The sequence below is a fragment of the Pelophylax lessonae genome, assembly GCF_965119305.1.
Source record: "Pelophylax lessonae genome assembly, chromosome: 7".
Lineage (NCBI taxonomy): Eukaryota > Metazoa > Chordata > Amphibia > Anura > Ranidae > Pelophylax > Pelophylax lessonae.
In genome coordinates, this window is record NC_138774.1 from 233479871 (window position 1) to 233500121 (window position 20251).

Genomic DNA, 20251 nt, shown 5'->3' on the forward strand with positions numbered 1-20251 from the left:
ATATATATATATATATACTGCTATGCCCGTGTATGTATTTCTATCTATCTGTATATCTGTCTCTCCATCTATCTGTATATCTATCTCTCCATCTGTCTATCTAGTGACAGTGTATGGTAAAAGTACTTGCAGACACTTGTAGAAGGCAGGCACTGTGTCTCTCTGAGCCCAGGAAGGAAGCATGTGGGTGTGTGCTGAGTGGGAGCCGTCTGATTGGTTACAGGGAGGAGCTAAGTCTCTCACTCTAGGATCATATTACCAGAGCTGTTTTCTATTGAGTGAGTGAACTGCTGAGTGAGGAATGAGTCATCCAAATGTATCAATTCACAAGTCAGGCTGAGGAGCAGAGAAACTCGGTATTTAAAAAATGCCACAATAACAATAGAGACCCTAGAGAATAAAATGGTGATCGTTGCAATATTTTATGTCACAGCGGTCTTTCAAATGCAAATTTTTTGGGAAGAAATAGACTTTCATGAAAAAAAAAAAACACCCAAAACAAAGTTAGTCCAATTGTTTTGTATAATGTAAAGGATGATGTTATGCCGAGTAAATAGATACCTAACGTCATGCCTTGTGCACATATGTGGAATGGCTACAAACTTCAGTACTTAAAAATCTCCAAAGGTGACGCTTTAAAACATTTTAACGGTTACATGTTTAGAGTTACAGAGGAGGTCTTGTGCTAGAATTATTGCTCTAACGATCATGGCTATACCTTGCATTAGGCTTGTGACGGTATCAGATTTTCATGCTGCGATTAATTGATTAAGGTTTTGCCACGGTATACGGTATTATCACGGTATTCTATTATTAAATTTAAATTATTAAATTTCCACCTCACTTCAATTTCATTGCTGAATTTAGGGGCTTTGGTTCACTTATGCACATTATTATATAGTCAGTCAGTACAGACTCTGTGAACCAGGCCTAAAATAGGTCATCAAGCAGTGTCTGGCCTAACTGGTGATAACTGGTCCTGGCGCTCGGCTCCGATCCGATGGCCTGGTCATTAAGAGGGCAAATCCTTGTGGTCGAGATGTGGTTAAACCTGAAGGAGGTGTTGTTTATAAATTACTTTACTATTGCTTTAGGCCTGGTTCGCATGTATGCGGGTTGGTGGTTCACATGTATGCGGGTTGGTGGTTCACATGTATGCGGGTTGGCAGCCCACATTTGCACAGGCATAGCAGCCCATTGATTTGAACGGGCTGCTATGCCCTCATTTTCCGCAGAAAAAAGGTGCATGCAGCATTTTTTTTAAAATTCAGTGGCCTTGAAATCCATCCTGCTTTTGCACCATGCGACTAACCTGCAGTTCCTGCTCTGGCAAGCTTTCTGCATTTTTTGTATACGTGGGCACGGCATTTAAAAACAGTTTGCGTGTGCAGCAACGGCAGGTAAGTCGCATGGTGCAAAAGAAGGATGGATTTCATGGCCACTGCATTTTTTTAAATTCTGCATGCATCTTTTTTCAGCTGCAAACGCAGGCATAGCAGCTCAAGCCCATTCACATCAATGGGCTGCTATGCCTGTGCAAATGTGGGCCGCCAACCCGCATACATGTGAACCACCAACCCGCATACATGTGAACCAGGCCTAAAGCAATAGTAAAGTCATTAATAGATAAAAACACCGGTCCTCCTGCAGGTTTAACCACTTCTGGATCGCAAGGATTTGCCCCTTTAAAGACCAGGCCATCGGATCAGAGCGCCAGGACCAGTCATCACCAGGTAGGCCAGACACTGCTTGATGGCTATATAATAATGTAATGTGGGCTGCTATGCGTGTGTGTGTGTATATATATATTAGAGCTGCACGATTCTGGCCAAAATGAGAATCACGATTTTTTAGCTTGGAATAAAGATCACGATTCTCTCACGATTCTCTGTGTAACAAAAAAAAAATTGGGATAACTTTACTGTTACATTTTTTTTTTTTTTTTATTCATTAAAGTCTATTAATTGCGTTTGAAAGACTGCTGCGCAAATACAGTGTGCCATAAAATATTACAACAATCGCCATTTTTTTCTGTAGGGTCTCTGCTAAAAAAATATATAAAATGTTTGGGGGTTCTAAGTACTTTTCTAGCAAAAAAAAAACTGATTTTAACTTGCAAGCAACAAGTGTCAGAAAAAGATCCAGTCTTTAAGAGGTTAAACTTCCTTTCTCCCTGGCAGAGGGAAGGAAAAGATACAAATGTAATCATTTTTGTTTATAGTTAGGAGACTTAATGCTGAAAGGTGTTAGCTGAGTGAGTGAATGAGTCATCCAGCTCACTGAAATGTATCAATTCACAAGTCAGGCAGACTTGACAGAGAAACTCGGTATTTTAAAAATGCCACAATAGCAATACCGTGGCTATGCAATACCGCGATATATCGAATTACCGAAAACCGGCATATGTCTACCTTGCATATGAGGTTTGAACACCGCTTACATATGTGGGCGCGACTTCTGTATGCGTTCGCCTCTGCGCGCAAGCACAGAGGAACGGGGCGCTTTCCTTTTTTTTTTTTTTTCTTAATTTTATTTTTACACTATCCATTCAAGAAAAAAAAAAATGTTCACTTTTATTGCTGTCACAAGGAATGTAAACATCTTGTGACAGTAATAGACAGTGACAGGTGCATTTTATGGAGGGATTTGGGGTCTAAAAGACTCAGAATCCCTCCTTTTGCACTTAAAAGCATTCAAAATGCCAAGTTTGGTTATTTATTTTTTAATCTGGCGCCTTTAAGGCTCTGGTACCCGGAAGTGATGTCATGACATCGCGTCCGGGTTTTTACATCGGAAACCTGATCAGAGCCGAATGCAGCTTTGTTCGGGTCTTTGTCCAGCTGGCGGACGTGCCGGCTGGATGCTTGGGTCTCTCGGTGGGATGGGCGAGCTGCGCGGGGGGGGGGGTGGTGTAACGTCCCCTTCAGCTCCTTGTAATAACAGCCGAGAGGCTGCATCAGTTGTCATTACAAGAAAGTAGACCGTCGGCTCTGAACAACGGTACCAGGGTGATGCCTCTAGCTGCAGGCATCACCCCGGTAAAACCCTCTGAAACCTAAGCTGCATGTTTGCGTTCCGTTGGCGCAAAGGGATTAAGAAAGTTGTACAAGCGTCAGGCATTTTTCCTCTTTCGTTTATTGATGGACACAGCTCCTGATCTTCTTAACCATTGGATTATACTGCCCTCTACAGGAGTAGGACACTAGGGAGAAAAAAAAGTCTGGCTATGCCTATGGGCAGTCCCAGGTGGTATACTCCCTCTCTCTGCTAGAGGTACTCCTCCAGTTTTTTTTCTGCCTAGTCAGGAGTAAGGACCTAGTTCCTTGCTGGGATCTCTGGTCCTGGCAATTTTTTCTTTTTAGATATAATTTTTTTTTCTCCTGGGTTTTTTTTTTTTTTTTCCTGTGAGATCTACAATCAACTGTCAGACTGGGCGACAGGCTGGATAATCTAGATCCAGTGGTCACCCCAGTCTGGCCAGCGAGTGTGCACAGACCTCAGCTTCGCAGTAGAATGGCCGCAACAAAGCCTCACTGGACAGGGGCTGGCCTGTGAGGTAAAAGCCTTGAGAGGTCGCATACGACTGGGTCTAGGCCCGATTCGCAGTGTTCCTCCTGGCCGGCAGCCATTTAGATGGAGAGGATTTCTGTCTGGAGAGGTGCCTGCCTGGTTCCTGGTATGGTGAGTAACTGACCCCCCCCCCCACTCCTCTGGAGGGTTTTGGGGTGGACGTGGGCCCCTCCTTGGGGCGGTCGGACCCCCAAGTTCCCATGCTTCCGTCAGGGACCCCACTTCATCTGTTCCCCACCCCCCATCCTTCTCCCCCCTCAACTGCTGGGGCTGTGTGGGTGTTTTGGTCTGTCTCCTGGGCGGGGGGGGGGGGGGCAGGGCGCTATGTTGGCGATGGGGGCAGAGGGGTGCGCCGCCGGTGACCGGACGATCGGCTGTGGGGAGGAGGGGAGGGTTGTACCTGGTGGGGGGCTCCTGCCAGGGCCCCCCGTCCTGCCTGAGCTTGTCCTTGAGGCCTAGGGATTACTCCTTGCTGCCGCGCAGGGCTACCAATTTGTAGTAGTCTTTATGTGCTCAAATGCACAGCGGCCATGTTTGTGTAGTCCCGCGGCCAACGGCGCCTTGGCTCAACAGAAAGGTGCAGAGGTTTGTGGCTCGGTCACGGGATTCTCTGGCGGACACTACAGACGCGCTGGGGGTCAGTATCATCTGATTTACGCCTTCCCTCCTCTCAAGCTCCTGCCAAGACTTTTATGCAGGATCGAGGCAGAAGTGATTCTGGTCATTTTAGTGGCTCTGGAGTGGCTTTGCCAGGCTTGGTATGCCGATTTGGTGTGGCTGGTCGCCAACGTTCCTTGGAGGCTTCCTCTCAAGGAGAATCTGCTGTCCCAATGACCAATCTTCCATCCTACTTTACAGTCGCTGTCTGGCTTGGCTGTTGAACACCAGGTGCTGAAGGATTGAGGTTTGTCTGAGTCGGTGATTCCCTACGCTCTTGAAAGCTAGGAAATCTACTTCTAGAGAGATCAACCATTGTACTTTGAAGACCTCCATTGCGTGGTGTGAATCTCTTGGGGTTCATCCTCCTCGCTCTTTCTCGGTGGCTTGCATCTTGGCCTTTCTTTAATGGCAGGTTTAGACATTGGCCTTGAGTACTATCAAGCGTCAATTATTGGCCTTGGCAGTCTTCTTTCAACAGCCCTTGGCCATACACTCCCTGGTGCGTACCTTTTTCTTCAGGGAATTAGGGCCCCTCCTTTGCAGCCTTGGGACCTCAATTTGGTGCTCTGTCCTTCGGAAGCCTCCTTTTGAGAATCTTCGGTAGAGTCCCCTGCTTACGCTGTCCCAGAAGGTGGTCTTCTTGATGGCTATCAGTTCTGCACGCAAGGTGTCGGAATTGGCGGCGTTATCCTGTCATTAAGAGAAGGTGGTGTTGCTTCCAAAGGTTGTCAGATTTTCATTTGAATTTAGACATTGTGTTGCCTTCCCTGTGCCCCAGGTCAAAACATCCAAAGAGAATTGCTTTTCATGTCTTTGATGTAGTCCGGGTGATTAGGTGAAGTCCGATTCACTATTTGTATTTACGGATTGGCCTTGGAAAGGGTTGTCTGCTTCCTCTGCGACCATTTCCAGATGGATCAGACAGACGGTGATTCAGGCCTATTCCATCAAGGGTCCGGTTCCTCCTTTCCCTGTCAAGGTGAATTCTAATCAGGTGCTCAATTCCTCCTGGGCTTCCCGTCACTAGGCGTCAGTAACGCAGGTTTGCAAGGCGGCTATCTGGTGGTTGGTGTACACTTTCACAAAGTTCTATAAAGTGGATGCTTCCTTTTGGCCGCAAGGTTTTGCAGGCTGCGGTTTAGAGGCTCTGGTCCTCTTTGAGGGTGTATTGTTTTTCTCAGGTGAGCTCCAGTTGTTTTGGTTGAGATCCTATTTACCTGGTTGGCTATAGTTATCCTTGGGAATTTCTTTTTCGTTCCCACCCCTCATGTTTCAACACTGCTTTGCAACATCCCAATGGTTGAGAAGATGAGGAGCTGTGTCCGTCAATGAACGAAAGAGAAAAGGGGATTTTTGACTTACCGTAAAATCCATTTCTCTGATGTTCATTGACACGCAGTACTCACACTTCGGTGGAGTTGTAATTCTTCTGACACTGCTTGTAACAAAACTGAGTACCTATAGCAAAGAGAGGGACTGCCCATAGGCATTGCCAGACTTTTTTTCTGCCTACTATTCCTGTAAGGGACAGTATAACCCAATGGTTAAGACCAGGAGCTGTGTCCGTCAATGAACATCAGAGAAATGGATTTTACGGTAAGTCAAAAATCCTATTTTTCTGCAAAAAATCTGTTGGAGAGTTTAAATAAACTTCCTATGTGCATGAGGCCTACGTCTGCGAGTTTGTTAATGTAGTTTGAGCCCCCAGGTGCTGAGTGCAGACAGCCCATATAAGTGTATGTGGAGGCAGCGGCTGCATGGTCACACTCACTCATGCCATTTTGACCAGTGTGGGGTGAGTGGCCAAAAACCGTGACAGCGTGCCGTGCGTTCAGGGACGCTCACATGCACCCACAGATGTCAGATTTAGAGAAGCAGCTGTGCAGCTACTGCAACCCCATACACTTACATGGGCTGCTTGCACCTGGCGGCTTCAGCCGCACAAACACACGGCCCAATTATGGAGTATAGGCCTCAGTGCCCGTGTGAATGAGGCCTTAATGACCTGCTTTGGTGTGCTCCGACACTGGAGATCAAGGTGTATATGTAAAAACACCTCTGTCTGCATTTTTATTTGTGGGGTAATAAATATTATCGTAAGCCTGGGATGGTAGGATGGTGGTAATGTTCAAAACGTGACTGAAAAATATATGGAGCGTAAATGAGTCTTGAATGCATGCATGCTTTTCCTTCATTGCAAAATGTGGAAATTGCTGTGGAAATTGCTCTAAGTGTAAGTACATTTTAATAGGGTAGTTCAATAATATTTGCTTGTCTCCTTATACTGTAGTAGTAATACTTGTTATGGTGCAGCATAAAGTACTTCACCTTCTGCGGATTCTAATTTTGCATATGGTTTATTTTTTTTCTTTACTCCTCAGGGTACCTGCATGATCAAGTATCAGTGACATTTCAGACAACTGTTGAAGGACTCTCAGGAAGGACTTGTATTTCCATTTTCAGGCCTATGGTGGTTTTACTGGTAACCTGGAAGTGAGAAATCATTTTCTGCTTGAACAAGATGGCTTCTGTTCCAGTGTATTGCTTGTGTCGCCTTCCATATGATGTGACGCGTTTCATGATTGAATGTGACGTTTGTCAAGACTGGTTCCATGGCAGGTGAGTGACCTCTTGCACAGTGCTATTCTTTTAATATATTAATAAAGTGGATTGTAGAGTAGATCGGAGATGCAGTGGCTCCTTTGTTGGGGGAACCATGACAGCAGGTAAGGGGGGGGGTCAGTAAATAAAAAATTACGTGAATGATCAAATGAGCGGTGGTAAAAACAGATGGCTGAGCCACAGTTTACCACCCACACGAGTTGTAACAATACAGCCAGATAGGGTTGTACGTGTGTCGCATCCACTATGCTTTGGTATTTTTAACTTGGGGTGCAGAGTTTGACAGGCAGCACTGCTTGTTGTACTCACCCATTGAGTCCAATGGGGACCACATCGCACCCCTAAGCCAAACACTTGGCTCGCATTTGCTGCGAGGTCCAGTCTTGAAAAATTTGCTGTTCGTCAATTTAAAGAGTAAACTAAAACACAAAATAAACAGGTGTTCACCTCCGTAATGCTTTCCGCCTCTCCTGCGCCCTATAAAAAGTGATAAACTGCAATTCACACTTCAGGGTGCAGTAAGCAGTGCTGCTCATTTGATCTGGTGGTATGCAGTGTATTTAAGACTGGCTAATTGTATTAAAATTGTGGCTTTGGGTTGGGGGTGCACTGGATCCAAGACTTAACAGGTTTGAACAGGGCTGTGGAGTCGGAGGAAATTTTGGGTACCTGGAGTCGGGAGTCGGCAAACAATGCTCCGACTCCTACTAAATTTAGATTGGAATTAAAATAAAAAAAAGCAAGTTTAAATGTCCCGATTCACAAAAAGTTATAATTAATGACTTAGTATAAGGAAACTTATCATTGAGGAGGCCAAATATAAAAAGGAAGAACTACAGAAAGTTCTGAAAGGACGTTTTGTCTTCCTTAAAATGGATGCATGCACACGTCACAGAGTTAATTATTTTGCTATTAATGTTAGATTTGTGAATGAAAATAACAAAACAATAACACGGACCCTTGGATTAAGGGCTCTTTCAGACAGTCCACTCCGTCGGCGGACTCCGTTTATCTCAGCGGGGGATCGATCCGCCGATCCCCCGCTGAGCAGGAGAATGACAGCTGTTCTCCGCACAGAGCCCCATACATCTCTATGGGGGAATCGGATGGGAACGGACCGTTGGTCCGTTCTCATCCGATCCGCTGGACGGATGGAAAATAGGGTTTCCATCCGTCCAGATTTGATGGATCGGATCGGGTGTCAGCGGACATGTCTCCGCTGACATCCGATGTCCAATAGAGATACATGGGGGGACCGTTCAGGTCCGCTAAAAAAACTGACAGGCGGATCTGAATGGTCCGCCTGTGTGAAAGGGGCCTTAAGGACACTCAGGCACATCACACCAGCGATTACCTTCAGATGTTAGTGGAGGGTGTTCTAGAAGATTTTGAAATTACAAAGGAACAGATTTTATGTGTTGTGACAGAGAACGCTTCTAACGTGTTGAGCACAATTGAGAAGATGAACGCAGATGAAGAAGGCAACGAACACATATTAGAGTTAGAGGAAGACAGCTCTGCAAGTATTGGAGAAAGTTTAGAAACTGAAGAGAATGCTGACATTTTTTTAGACAACTTTGTTGAAGAAGCATTAAAACTTGCTACTATTCATCATATGTGATGTGCTGTTCATACACTGCAACTTGCCATAAGAGATGGATTAAAAGATCGCCATGCAGCTACACTAATTGGCAAATTACAGCAAGTAACTGTTGCAGCCAGGGCCCAGAAAACGGATGCAATTTTGAAGACGTGCAGGAAAAGGAGTCATTTTGGGTCAAACAACTCGCTGGGGAAGCACTTATTTAATGGTGAAGCGTTTACTTGAACTTAAAGACTTCATAGAAGAAATGGACAATGAAAATCTTGCATTAACTGAAAGCCAGTGGACACAAACAAAAGAGCTGGAGAACCTTCTTTCTCACCCCTTCACTGTTGCCAAGAGGTTGTAATGTGACGATCTAACCCCGGGTAAATTCCTCTTGGAATGGAAGAGCCTGTTATATTGCCTGAACAAAAATGGAGGGTTAATAGCTGAGGGCATTGCATCTTCAATGATGAAAAGAGTCTTTTGCTGGAAAATGAAATCTTGTTGGCGGCTATTTATGTCGACCCAATGAGCCGACTTTTGTTGAACAGTGAACAGACTGCTACTGGGAAAAAGGCCCTCTATGATGCAGCAGTTCGCATGAAGGGATTACGACCTAAAATACCTCCCACAGGATGAAGTTCTTTTAAGCAATAGTGGTAACTCAGGATCATCTTCTTCAAACGAAGAATTAGACTTTGATTCCTTCTTAGACAAAATGGAAGTTGCCAAAGGAAAGGGACGTCGCATAAGCATTACAGAACCAGTAAATGTCCAAATAAAAAAATTCCAACAGGAGTTTTATAAAGCACTAAAAGAAGTTGAAAAGTATGATCGCTCATCAAAACTTACTGTTGAAGAAGCCATCCTTGTTTATCCAGAGATCGTTAGTGTTGTGGCCAGAATAGTTACTGCAATGCCACCCACCCAAGTCAGTGTCGAATGATTATTTTCAGCCCTAAAAATAATAAGTCTGACTTAAGAGCCTCTATGAAAGAGGATCTGGCAGAGGCAATTCTCTTCCTTAGAACTCTACATTGAATTGATTTGCATTTGCTAAGCCTATAACTAAATTTCAAGATTAATATAAACCATTTATAGGTTTTACAGATTTTGTTTTTGGTTCATATAGATAATCTTTGTTTTTGTTGTAAAACAACCAAATAATGTGGTTTGTGTTTTTGAACTGGTAAAGTTCCTGATGTTTATGCCTGCTGCTACTATCCAGCCACTTGATTAATTCATAAAAAAAAAATTAATCAAAAAATTTGTTGTTTTCATTGTGTTTGTCTTTTGCTTAAACTGTTCAATACAGTAGACTGTTGGCTTCCCAGCCAGTAGTCCTGTGGTAATGACATGTATGTTGCCTTTCTTTCCTTCAAGGAATGTATAAAATACATTCGCATATTTAATACAGAGGAGTCGGAAGAACAAAAAACCGAGGAGTCGGAACATTTATCTACCGACTTCACAGTCCTGGGTTTGAATGCATATTGGAATATAGACTAGTGATGTATGATGAAACGAATTGTAAGGCTGATAATTGATAAAACATTTGACTGACCATTGATCTGTCTCATATAATTTTATAGGCTTTGTGTAATTGCTGTAAAACTGTCATTGTGTATTGATCAGCTCCTTTCCTTTGCAGTTGTGTTGGTGTAGAGGAAGAAAAGGCATCGGAAATTGATCTGTATCATTGTCCAAACTGCCAGATAACGCATGGGCCATCTGTTAGTAAGTATTTTAGGTTTAACATTTAATGTTGAGCTTTTTTAAAGTGGACATTGCAAATAAAGTGCAAGGTCCGCGTATTATGTCTGTGCACCCCCCCCCCCCCCTTCTGCAAAAATCACTAGCTCTTAGTATGTGCAAAAGGTGCCTGTAAAGAAAAGTTAGTTATTAGCCTTAGCCTCCTCATCCACCTGTGGTGACAGGGTGAGGTGAACATCATAATCCATCCAGCTATATCCTGTGAAGTACAGAGCAGCCCAAATACCACACAAAGATGAACTTGTAATAGATTGCAGTGTCTTTTCGCAAGATTTTACCAGCTCTGCATTCTACCTGAATCTTACGAGAAAGGACACTATGAAGCCGATTGATCCCAAACACATGGGAAAGGTACCTTTTTGCATTACGCTTTGAAATACACCTGTTAAAACAAATTTATAGGGGATGCCACTGCTGACAACTTTTTGAAAACGCTAGTTGCCTGGCTGTGTCTGATTTCACTGCTGCTGGGTCATATGCGCAAAACAAGAATGCAGCAAAGGAGTGTCAACACAGCATGAAAGCCAGCCTTTTTTGAGAAGGTCTGTCATTGCAGCCTACATATTTCTTTCATGACCGGTATCCGTTAAGGTGTAGGTAAGTGCAAAGAGCACAACGTCAAGGCATTGTTTTGCATTAAAGATTTTTCTCTTCCTGTGTGTGTGTGTGTGTGTGTGTGTGTGTGTGTGTGTGTGTGTGTGTGTGTGTGTGTGTGTGTGTGTGTGTGTGTGTGTGTGTGTGTGTGTGTGTGTTTTTTTTTAATTTTTTTTTTTTTTACCCCTTAGTGAAACGTCGGCGGGGCAATGCCAAACAAGATCTCTCCAAACAAGATTCCAAGGATGTGGGGAAACCAGTGCAGACAGGCACTGCGAGTTTCATAAAAGAACTAAGAAGTCGGAATTTCCCCAGGTAACTAGAGCATTTGCTCATTGATTTTCCTCACATTCTTTTAGTAAGGTTCTTCTTTTAAATAGATTTATTTACTATTTTAGAATGTCCGGTTGGCACTGATCATTAACTTTTAGGGGCAATACCACCTAGTTTTGTTGAGTATCTTATAGAGGTGCGTATAGTCACTGGTCATTCGATTACTATTATACTGTCAACGATTCAATTCCGTGATGCATCACGATTACTGCCCGTGGTTTTCATAAAAAAATTCAAGCAGTCAGAAGAACTCCATTTATTTTAGTTTTTTTCTTTTTAATCTTCTCTTTAAAAAAAACAAAAAAAAACACTCCCTGCATGTAGCAAAGTTAAAGACTGCAGACAATAGTATTAATTTAGAACAGTAATTACTAAATGACACAGCCCCCCTGCGCATTCCACAGACCCCTGTTACATTACACGGGGTCTCCTGGGACAGCCTGGCCAGCGTACTCAAGTAAAAAATCAATGTCAGCCCCTCTGTTTTTATGGATGCTGGTCACGTGACCGCCCTCCTCCAATCTTTCATGGCCAATCACGTGGCCGCCACCCTCTGATCTAAAGCTACAGCCAGAGGAGAGCGGCCAGCAGAGGTCACGTGACCGGCCATGAAAGAAAAGCGATAAGGTATTTAGAGGCATTGGGTTACATTTGACACTTACACAGAGTAGGAAGGATCCATGAAACAGAGGGCCTGGCAGTGTTTTTATCTATATTTTTTCTTTAGAGTACGCTGGCAGGGCTGTCCCAGGAGAGGCATGGTGCGCTGGGGTGATGTAATTTTGTTGAATTGTGATGCAGCCGTTTTCTGCATTGATGCAGAACTGTTTAAGACTGCATCACGAATCATCGATTCCACGATTATTTTTAACACCCCTAATATCTTATTCAGTGGGATTAGGCAAAGCTGACTTTGTCTCTGTAATGAAGAAAAGAAAACCTCAGTTAGTACCCTGCTTTAGCATGTTACTTAATGCATCCTGTTATGCAAATTCATTTGTAGTGCGAAAGCTGTGGCTGCCTTTTTTGTTTTCAGCATTCCTGGTAAAAGTACTCTGCCAGTAGAGCCCTTATTCCTGCTGTTCCTGGAAATTCTTTCCGGGAAGTGTTGAGGACTCTTGGCTCCAGCCTAACCCCATAGCTCCCCCTCCCCAGCCCTGATGTTACCTGTGTTCTGGACAGAAGTTGGGGAAACCTTGTGTGATTTGCATAGTCTTTGCAGATCACCTGAGGCTTTTGGCTATACATACACACTAAAATTTTCCAATTGGAACTACATCAGTGAAGTGACTTCTGTTTCTCCACACGTTGATTAGCTTGTGCTGAGACCCATTAGTAGAGATGTTATTCTGCACTTAAAACATGGTATTACGGGTTCGGGTTTTCAACCTCATCCAAACGGTGACGGGACAAAATGTCCCCAGAGCAGCGAAAACAGCGCAGTTTGCCGATCTAGACGGGGAGATCCCCAGACATCTGCATACCCTTATCTCTTTTATTCTCTTAGCTGCCAAAATAACCATAGCACGTTCCTGGAAGTCGCGGGTCCTCTATATTGTGATGGTTAAAAAAAAAATATCCAGTATCACGGTTAATGAAAAATTGACTAGTATTCGTAGAGACACTCAGACAAAGTTTGAGAAGGTGTGGAACCCGTGGGTGGCTTATCTCCAGGCTCCCTGAACACGGGGAAGTATGCTATATTTGCATTGGGGCTCGGACCAGGGTGGACGGGCTTTTACTTGCTTGTCTTCTTCTTCTTCTTTTTCTTCTTTTTTTTTTCTCTTTTTCTCTTTTTCTCTTTCCATTTTCCCCTTTTACTTGCCCTTTCTCTTCTGCTCTATTAGCTTTGCTCTCTGTTTTGATCGGGACAACTTGAAATGCCTTGGACGGTTTTACAGTTCATGTTCTCCCATGCTGTTCTGTGACTGTTGCTAGTGATAGCTGCTTTGTACCCACTTGTTTGACACAAGCTGGTATATATTGGAATCGCTGTGCATATGTATGGGACACTCTAGAACCTCATTGACGTGTTTGGACAATGTTGCCGTAACATTTTTCTTTTGCTTGTTGGATGTTCCAACTTCTTACTTTTATATGTTATTTTGCAAAATCTTTAATAAAAACTATTGAACAATAAAACATGGTATCACCTATTTTTTTCTGCCAATATTTTGGATTTCTATTACATTTAAGTGCCTAGTAAGTTGTGAAATATGTAATTGTATGGCTTTGAAACAAAAGCCTTTTATTTAGATGGAAGAGCCTCACTTCGTGATTGTTTTTTGGTTATCTTTCAACAGCCAGTCACAGATTAGAATATTAAATGTTTATGCTCTCCCAAAACCCTGGGGATCTATTTTTGGGGGGGGGGGGAGATATTGCCTGTGGGGGGTGTTTAAAACTTTATTTAGGAGATTAATAGCACTTTAATGCATTCCTTTAAATTCATGCCTGACTTCTGATTGATGTGTTTGTCGCATCCAGTGCAGATGAGGTGATCTTGAAACCACAGGGAGCGCAGCTGACCGTTGAGTATTTAGAAGAGAACAGCTTCAGTGTTCCGATCCTGGTTATAAAAAAGGATGGGCTTGGAATGACCCTTCCTCCTCCTTCCTTCACAGTAAATGATGTGGAATATTATGTGGGTAAGTGAAAGTGCTTCTAAAATTTTAATTGTGTGAAGCTTTTGATATTTTAGGGAGTGTAACATGTGCAGGCACTGTGCTAGAATTCAATGGCGGTTTCATTGTGTGAACTGTAGGCAGCGTATAGGAGTTCTGCAGGAAAGCATCCCATTGGCTTCTGTTTGCGGTGCTCAAAGTATCTGAATTGGCTCCTCTATAAAGAAAACCCTCCTCCTTGTTTGTATGTGCGCACTCAATAATTTTTCTTATTTCATATAGGAGGGGAGAAGGAGATAGATGTGATTGATGTGGTTAGACAAGCAGACTTGAAAATGAAGCTAAAGGATTTTGTGAAATATTACAACAGCCCTAAGAGGGAGAAGGTTCTCAACGTGATCAGCTTGGAGTTTTCTGAGACAAGGTGTTTAATCTGTGAAGTTATCGACTTCTTCTTTTTTTTTTTTTTTTTTTTTTTGTGTGTGACACTTTCTCTACAAAAATATATGTGCCTGTAAAAGAGCTCTTTACTCTCACTGCCAAGGAATCTTCTATGTCTTATGAACTTATGGGTGTGTCAGAAGCCTGAGCAAACCCATACATCATGATAGGACACCTAAGTAATGAAGGGACTGACAGAAGGGACCCCAAAACACCCAGAACTGTGTAGGAAGCCATAAATTCTTTGTTTTAACGCATTTGTGTTACGTTTTTAGATGCGGTTTTTGAGTCACGTGACCAATGAAAAAACAATAAGCATAGTATAATCGTGGCAAAAGCGGCACAAATTTGCAGCAAAATCGCCGTGAGTTCACAGTAAAAACGCGGCAAAATCTGGTGCGTTTTCAGTGCCATTATTAGCACCTTTTTCTCTTCTTGGCAAAATGCCAATAACTCCATTTTTGGATGATATGTTTCAGCAGCCATAATTTTGGTGCATCTCTAATTGTAAACCTTCTTCACCCTTTTTTTTTTTTTTTTTTTCCTTTCATGTAGATAGAAAATGGCTTGCTTTTCAAGAGATTTGTGTGTGTGTGTGTGTGTGTGTGTGTGTGTGTGTGTGTGTGTGTTGTTTTTTTTTTTTTTTTTTGATACATGTGAAAACCCTATACATTAAGGCACGATTCACATATATGCAAATCGGATGCATTTTGAATCCCATCCGATTCACATAACATGTAAATTGGACTGGCTTCCAATGGAGCCAGTTCACACCTGTCCGGGGCAGCTGTGGTCCATTTTAAAAAAGTGTCCTATGTGGTTTTTGGTCTGGTTCAGGTGCAAATTTTTATTTGAATTTTAATTCAAGTTCGCACTTGAACCAGTGAGCAAAACGGCACTGAACTCCAAACCAAGGCCAGACATGTTTGAACATAGCCTGAGGTTAACCTGTAATTGTTTTGTAGTATTCTGTTTTGCTTTTGCACAATTGTGCTTGGGAATTTAATTTCTGCATTTTCATTATCAGGTTGTCAAACCTTGTTGAAACTCCAAAGATTGTACGTAAGCTATCCTGGGTGGAAAATCTGTGGCCAGAGCAAAGTGTGTTTGAAAGACCAAATGTACAGAAGTACTGTTTGATGGGGGTCAAGGACAGCTATACAGATTTCCATATAGATTTCGGAGGGACATCAGTCTGGTATCATGTTTTAAAGGTATACGCTAGATTTGCATACTAATAGAGCTAGTACACTCCTAAGTACTACATTGCTACTATACATAGGCTGTAGCATTTAATCACAATTTTAAAATTTTGTTTTGTATTAGGGAGAGAAGATCTTCTACCTGATACAGCCTACAAAGACCAACCTGGCCTTGTTTGAGTGCTGGAGCAGCTCTTCTAACCAGAATGAAATGTTTTTTGGAGATCAGGTAGACAAGTGTTTCCGGTGTCCTGTAAAGCAGGGTCAGACTCTCTTCATCCCCACAGGTAACGAATATGTTAATGATTGTAGATATTATGCTTTCGGGCATATTGTGATGGTTCCCGAGCTTTCTCTCAAATTCTACCTGCCTACCTGGATGCGTTTCCAGTACCTGCAACTACAACATGCCGCCAGTTTCCTCTCCTTCAAGCTGATCTTATAGAGAATCCCCCACCCCTCTAACTCTATCCTCCTGGGAAGCAATGATAGATGTAGCCTTTCCCACGTATAAGATCACATATGCATAGAGGGTGTACGTGGAAATACAATGCGTTTATGGTCACCTTGGACTGCCACCTGAGACTACTAATTGGATCTACACCATAATGCACTGGGTACAATGTTCAGAGTACTCCCCTCAGGCACCCCCCCTTCTTTCCCTTCTTGCCCGCTTCTCCCCCCCCCCCCATTCCTGGAATTGTTCTACTGACTAAAACATCCTTCATAATAAACATACCTTGAGCATAAATATAGGCTTCTTTTGCAAATTACAGTTTCTTTGTTTTAAGTTCTGTAAGATACATCAAGAATTGTACCATGTCATTATGTATGTTTGATATTATCCTATTGTGATCCCAATAAAGCACTTCTGTTATGTAAAAAAAAATGTTAATGATATATGAACTTTGTTTGATAAGACAATGCAAAGAGCACATGTAGGTGGTGCCCCAAAAGCCAACTACAGATTGGCTGTTGGCTATTTAACTGCACAATCGTTGCTTTTTGTATTGTTACCAAATACTTCATTGCATATTTTTCAGACTTGCTCTCAGTACTTAAATCCTTCATTTTTCACAGGCTGGATTCATGCAGTTTTGACCCCTGTGGATTGCCTGGCTTTTGGAGGAAACTTTCTACACAGTCTAAACATAGCAATGCAGCTCAGGTAGGTGAACTAAGAGTCCAGACCACACCATCTTACAAACATTAAGTGTTCGGTGCACCTGAAAAAGAAAACCGCAGGAGAGTTGGGATGGTGGTGGGGGATAGATTTCCCCCTCCCTGGCAGGAAAGGTAGTTGAGGTAGCTGCAGAAAACAGGAATAATGCAGCCACAGCATTCAATCGCTGGACTGATGGTAGTTGCTTAAAAATGGCTATAAGAACTGCCCACTCACCAATCACTGAAGGTAGGCCCCAGAGAAAATATAAATGGGGAAACTTAGTAGATTAATGGGACCTAAACAAAACTCCTCCCTGACCCCCAGCTATTCACCTTTAGGAAGACTCAATAGGCAGTGTAGAGTTGGAGACCAGAGTGAGTCTCCAGGTTTGGGGGTTAAATATAACACAAACTGGTATAAAAAAAATTAACAGCGTGGAGTAGTTCTTGCATTGAACCTCTGGGTTTGAGAAGCTAAGAAGACACGGTGAGAAGCCATAGAAATACTCGAGGTTAATTTAAAATAAGTCCATCTTAAACTGAGCTTACTCCCTGGGTGGGTAGAGTAGTTAGCAGAGTGAGGAGCATATCCTTTTGCTATTGCTTACTGTCCATTTACTGTACAGGGCTAACACCCCAGTCGTCTCTAATGTCTATTCAATAAAGAATTTAAGAAAACTATTTAAAACAAACTTTTATGTGTTTTATTAAAATGTAAAGCATTTTTTGATATGGTTAGTCAAAGCATTATGGTTAAAGTTCAGCCCCCCATGAACAAAAAAGTCAGCAGCTACAAATAGTGTGGCTGCTGACTTCTAAATGGTAGAACCTTCCTGTCCCGGGAGCCTGCAATTTTGGCACCCAAAGCCGATTTTCGTATCGGATCTCGGGTGCTGCTGCCGCCATCCAGGGTAAGGGAACCCAGGAGTGAAGCTTTTCGGCTTCACTGCTGGTTCTCTACTGCGCATGCGAAAAGTGCGCTGCGCTTTGTAATTGGCCCGGTGGTGGAGAAAAAAGGAGGGGGGGGCGAACTTCCAAGGGACAGCGCCGCGTCGCTGTCTCCCAGAAGTGGGGAAGGGTACTTGTCAAAAACTGCTGCTGACTACTATTGGGGGAGGTGGGGGCAGTTGCTTATAATCTGGAGAAACCCAACAGCACAATGTCTAAGTGGTTAGCATTTTTGTCTAGCAGCACTAGGGTCGTCGGTTCTAAAGTCTAAACGTTTTTCTAAAGAAAATTGCATTCCCTGCATTAGGGTAGAAAGGTTTAGGTAGCAATATTGCTTACTTACTCGATCCAGCGCTGTACACCCCTGTAGCAGCTCTGCCTTCTCGTCCTGCTTTCACTGGCTTTGCTAAGGCAGCAGGAGCCATTGGCTGCCGCTGCTGGTAGTCAGATCCTGTGACGAGGGAGCTAGAGGCATGGCTGAGCTGCACTGTCTGTGTCTGGATGCAGGCAGCATGGCTCAGGATCAAGCCTGTGTGAGAGCCCCCAAAGTGCCTTGGAATGAGGGCACTCAGAGGGGAGGAGATGCCAGGAGCGTCTGCAAGGAACCCGGGAAGAGGAGGATTAGAGCCCAATTCTTTTGCACAGAGCCACTAAGTATAAACCTGTTTTTTATTTAAGAAAAAAAAATGTCCTTTTTAAGGGCAGGATATAATTTGTCAGCTTTTTTATCACGGTCTGTGTGCCTATTATGGATTTTTTGCACACTTACTGCCTGCTCAACCAGGCTTCAGACAGCAATATTAACTTGGCAGGAAAGGGTTGGAACACCTATTTGCAAAAAAAAAAAAATGTTGGAGTTCCTTTTAGCTGTTAAAGAGAATTTCCACTTTCAGAGAAAGAAAGCAGGAAAACTCTTCTACTAATTAGAGGTCTCTCTACGCTACACTTTGCAGCCAGCTAATTGAGTAGCACTGCTGACTAGCCCCAATGTTGCCACTGCTGGAAGCTGTGTCCATGTGTTCAGCTTGGCACCTCCTTTGGACAAGGTGGCGCTGTGGGGGCACTTCATTTTTAATGACCGTCTTGCCGCCATTATTGTGTGGGGCACCTGCATTGTTTTAGCGAGGGTCCCTGCCGATGGCCGGCGGCCCCCTCTTTAGGGGGCTATGTCCTCTATGGGGGGCTCGGAGGACGATCCCCTTGTTTTTTGCGGGCTCTAATAGGCGCTCAGTATAGGGAGGATGATTTCTCTGCTCCTCTAGCCACGCTTAAATAGGCGCATGTGGATGCACTGTTTGTGTTCCTTTTGGCACCCACAGGCCCTCCAAAGCGGCGAGGGCGTTCCTCTTTCCGCTTACCTTGACAACATTGTCACAAACAGTGGGGTTGTCAAACGCTGTGGTTGCTAGGCTTTTTTTGCTTGCGGTATCCTTATGAGGATTTACTGCATAAAAGGTAGACGGTCCCACCTGTAGTAGACTTGCCGGTTTCCAGGTCAAATTGAGTTCCCTTTTATCCCCGTTGAGGATTCCCCAACCTTTACCCGTCCAGCTAATAGGAGGACGGATGCTCTGGCCTGCCATATGTACGCTGTGGCTGGTTCGGCAATTAGGCCGGTAATTTACTGTTGCCCTGGTGTTGTGAACTCTGACCGAGTGGGCTAAGCTTTTATGCCGTGACCTGGAGGGAGAATAGCTTCCCCCGTTTTTTGCAGACCTGGCGGACCGGTTGGTCCAGAGGCTTCAGTTTGTCTGTGATGCCTCTTTGGATGCGGTTCCTTTTGATTTCTAGGCTGTCTGTATCAGCAGTGGTCTGCGGACTAGACTTCTAAGAAGGCCTTATTTGATCTCCCTCTTGTACGGGGTCGCCTGTTTTGGAGCTTTCTTTTTTTTTAATCAAGTGAAATGTTTGAGTATAAAAATATATTGTGCAATACACATCGGGCTTAACAGCTTGTAAGCAAATAAGAAAAATACAACTTCTGGTATAATAATTAGCTGCAAACATTTAAACAACAATATCATACCTTGTATATATTTCCTGAGTAATGTGCAATATCTATATCTGCAAGCTGTGCAAACCAGTAAGAGTGTGATATAAAGACATACATACTACAATTTGCTTGACGTTAGAAGAAATGAAAATAAAAGGAGGTGAAAAAAAAGGAAAAGGGGGGAGTGAATGGAAATGGAAAAAAATATATAACCCAGTGAGAAATGCCTTCAACCATTAATACGATTCCTCCTCATTGTTTCCCCCAGCTCTGTAAGAGTCTGCTTAGAATCATCTGATGTGGCGCTAGGCCTGGAACATTTAGCCATGGCTGCCACAGGGAAATTTTAGTTTTTTAGGTACATTACAGTGTTATGTAAATTTTTCACGTATAAGTGATGTATTCACCTGTTCCACCCATTGTTTCCTAGTAGGGACAAGCAAAGACATCCAGTAACGGGCAATCCATTTGCAAGCAATAAATAGTAACCGCAGCACTGCCACATGCGCTTTTTGCCCCAAAGACTCTTCTTCCAGAGCACCCAATAAACAGATCCCAGGGTCTATTGGATTTTGAAAATTATTAACTTGTGAAATAGTACATATGCTCTCAGCCCAATATCTGAACAATTTGGGACATCTCCACATCATACGTAGTAAATCTCCATGCTCTTGCTCACTTTTTGGGCAGAGGGGAGTGTCTCTACTCCCCCCACCTATGCAGCTGATTTGGGAGTTCT

At 43.3% G+C, this 20251-nt stretch overlaps 1 protein-coding gene and 1 pseudogene across 2 annotated transcripts in view; both read left to right on the forward strand.

Moving 5' to 3' along the window:
* Positions 1-6645: 6645 nt before the first annotated feature.
* Positions 6646-20251, forward strand: part of PHF8 (PHD finger protein 8) — a 113949-nt gene continuing 100343 nt past the window's right edge. The window contains exons 1-8 of the mRNA XM_082263831.1: positions 6646-6849; positions 10092-10177; positions 10999-11122; positions 13628-13788; positions 14047-14188; positions 15233-15419; positions 15532-15694; positions 16488-16575. Of these exons, the coding sequence (XP_082119957.1) occupies positions 6752-6849; positions 10092-10177; positions 10999-11122; positions 13628-13788; positions 14047-14188; positions 15233-15419; positions 15532-15694; positions 16488-16575 (1049 nt within the window). The 5' untranslated portion in view covers positions 6646-6751. The remainder of the gene's footprint in view (positions 6850-10091; positions 10178-10998; positions 11123-13627; positions 13789-14046; positions 14189-15232; positions 15420-15531; positions 15695-16487; positions 16576-20251) is intronic.
* LOC309559844 lies at positions 6919-9481 on the forward strand (annotated as a pseudogene). Its single transcript has 3 exons — positions 6919-6956; positions 7640-7823; positions 8177-9481. The product of its transcript is annotated as an uncharacterized misc_RNA (transcript).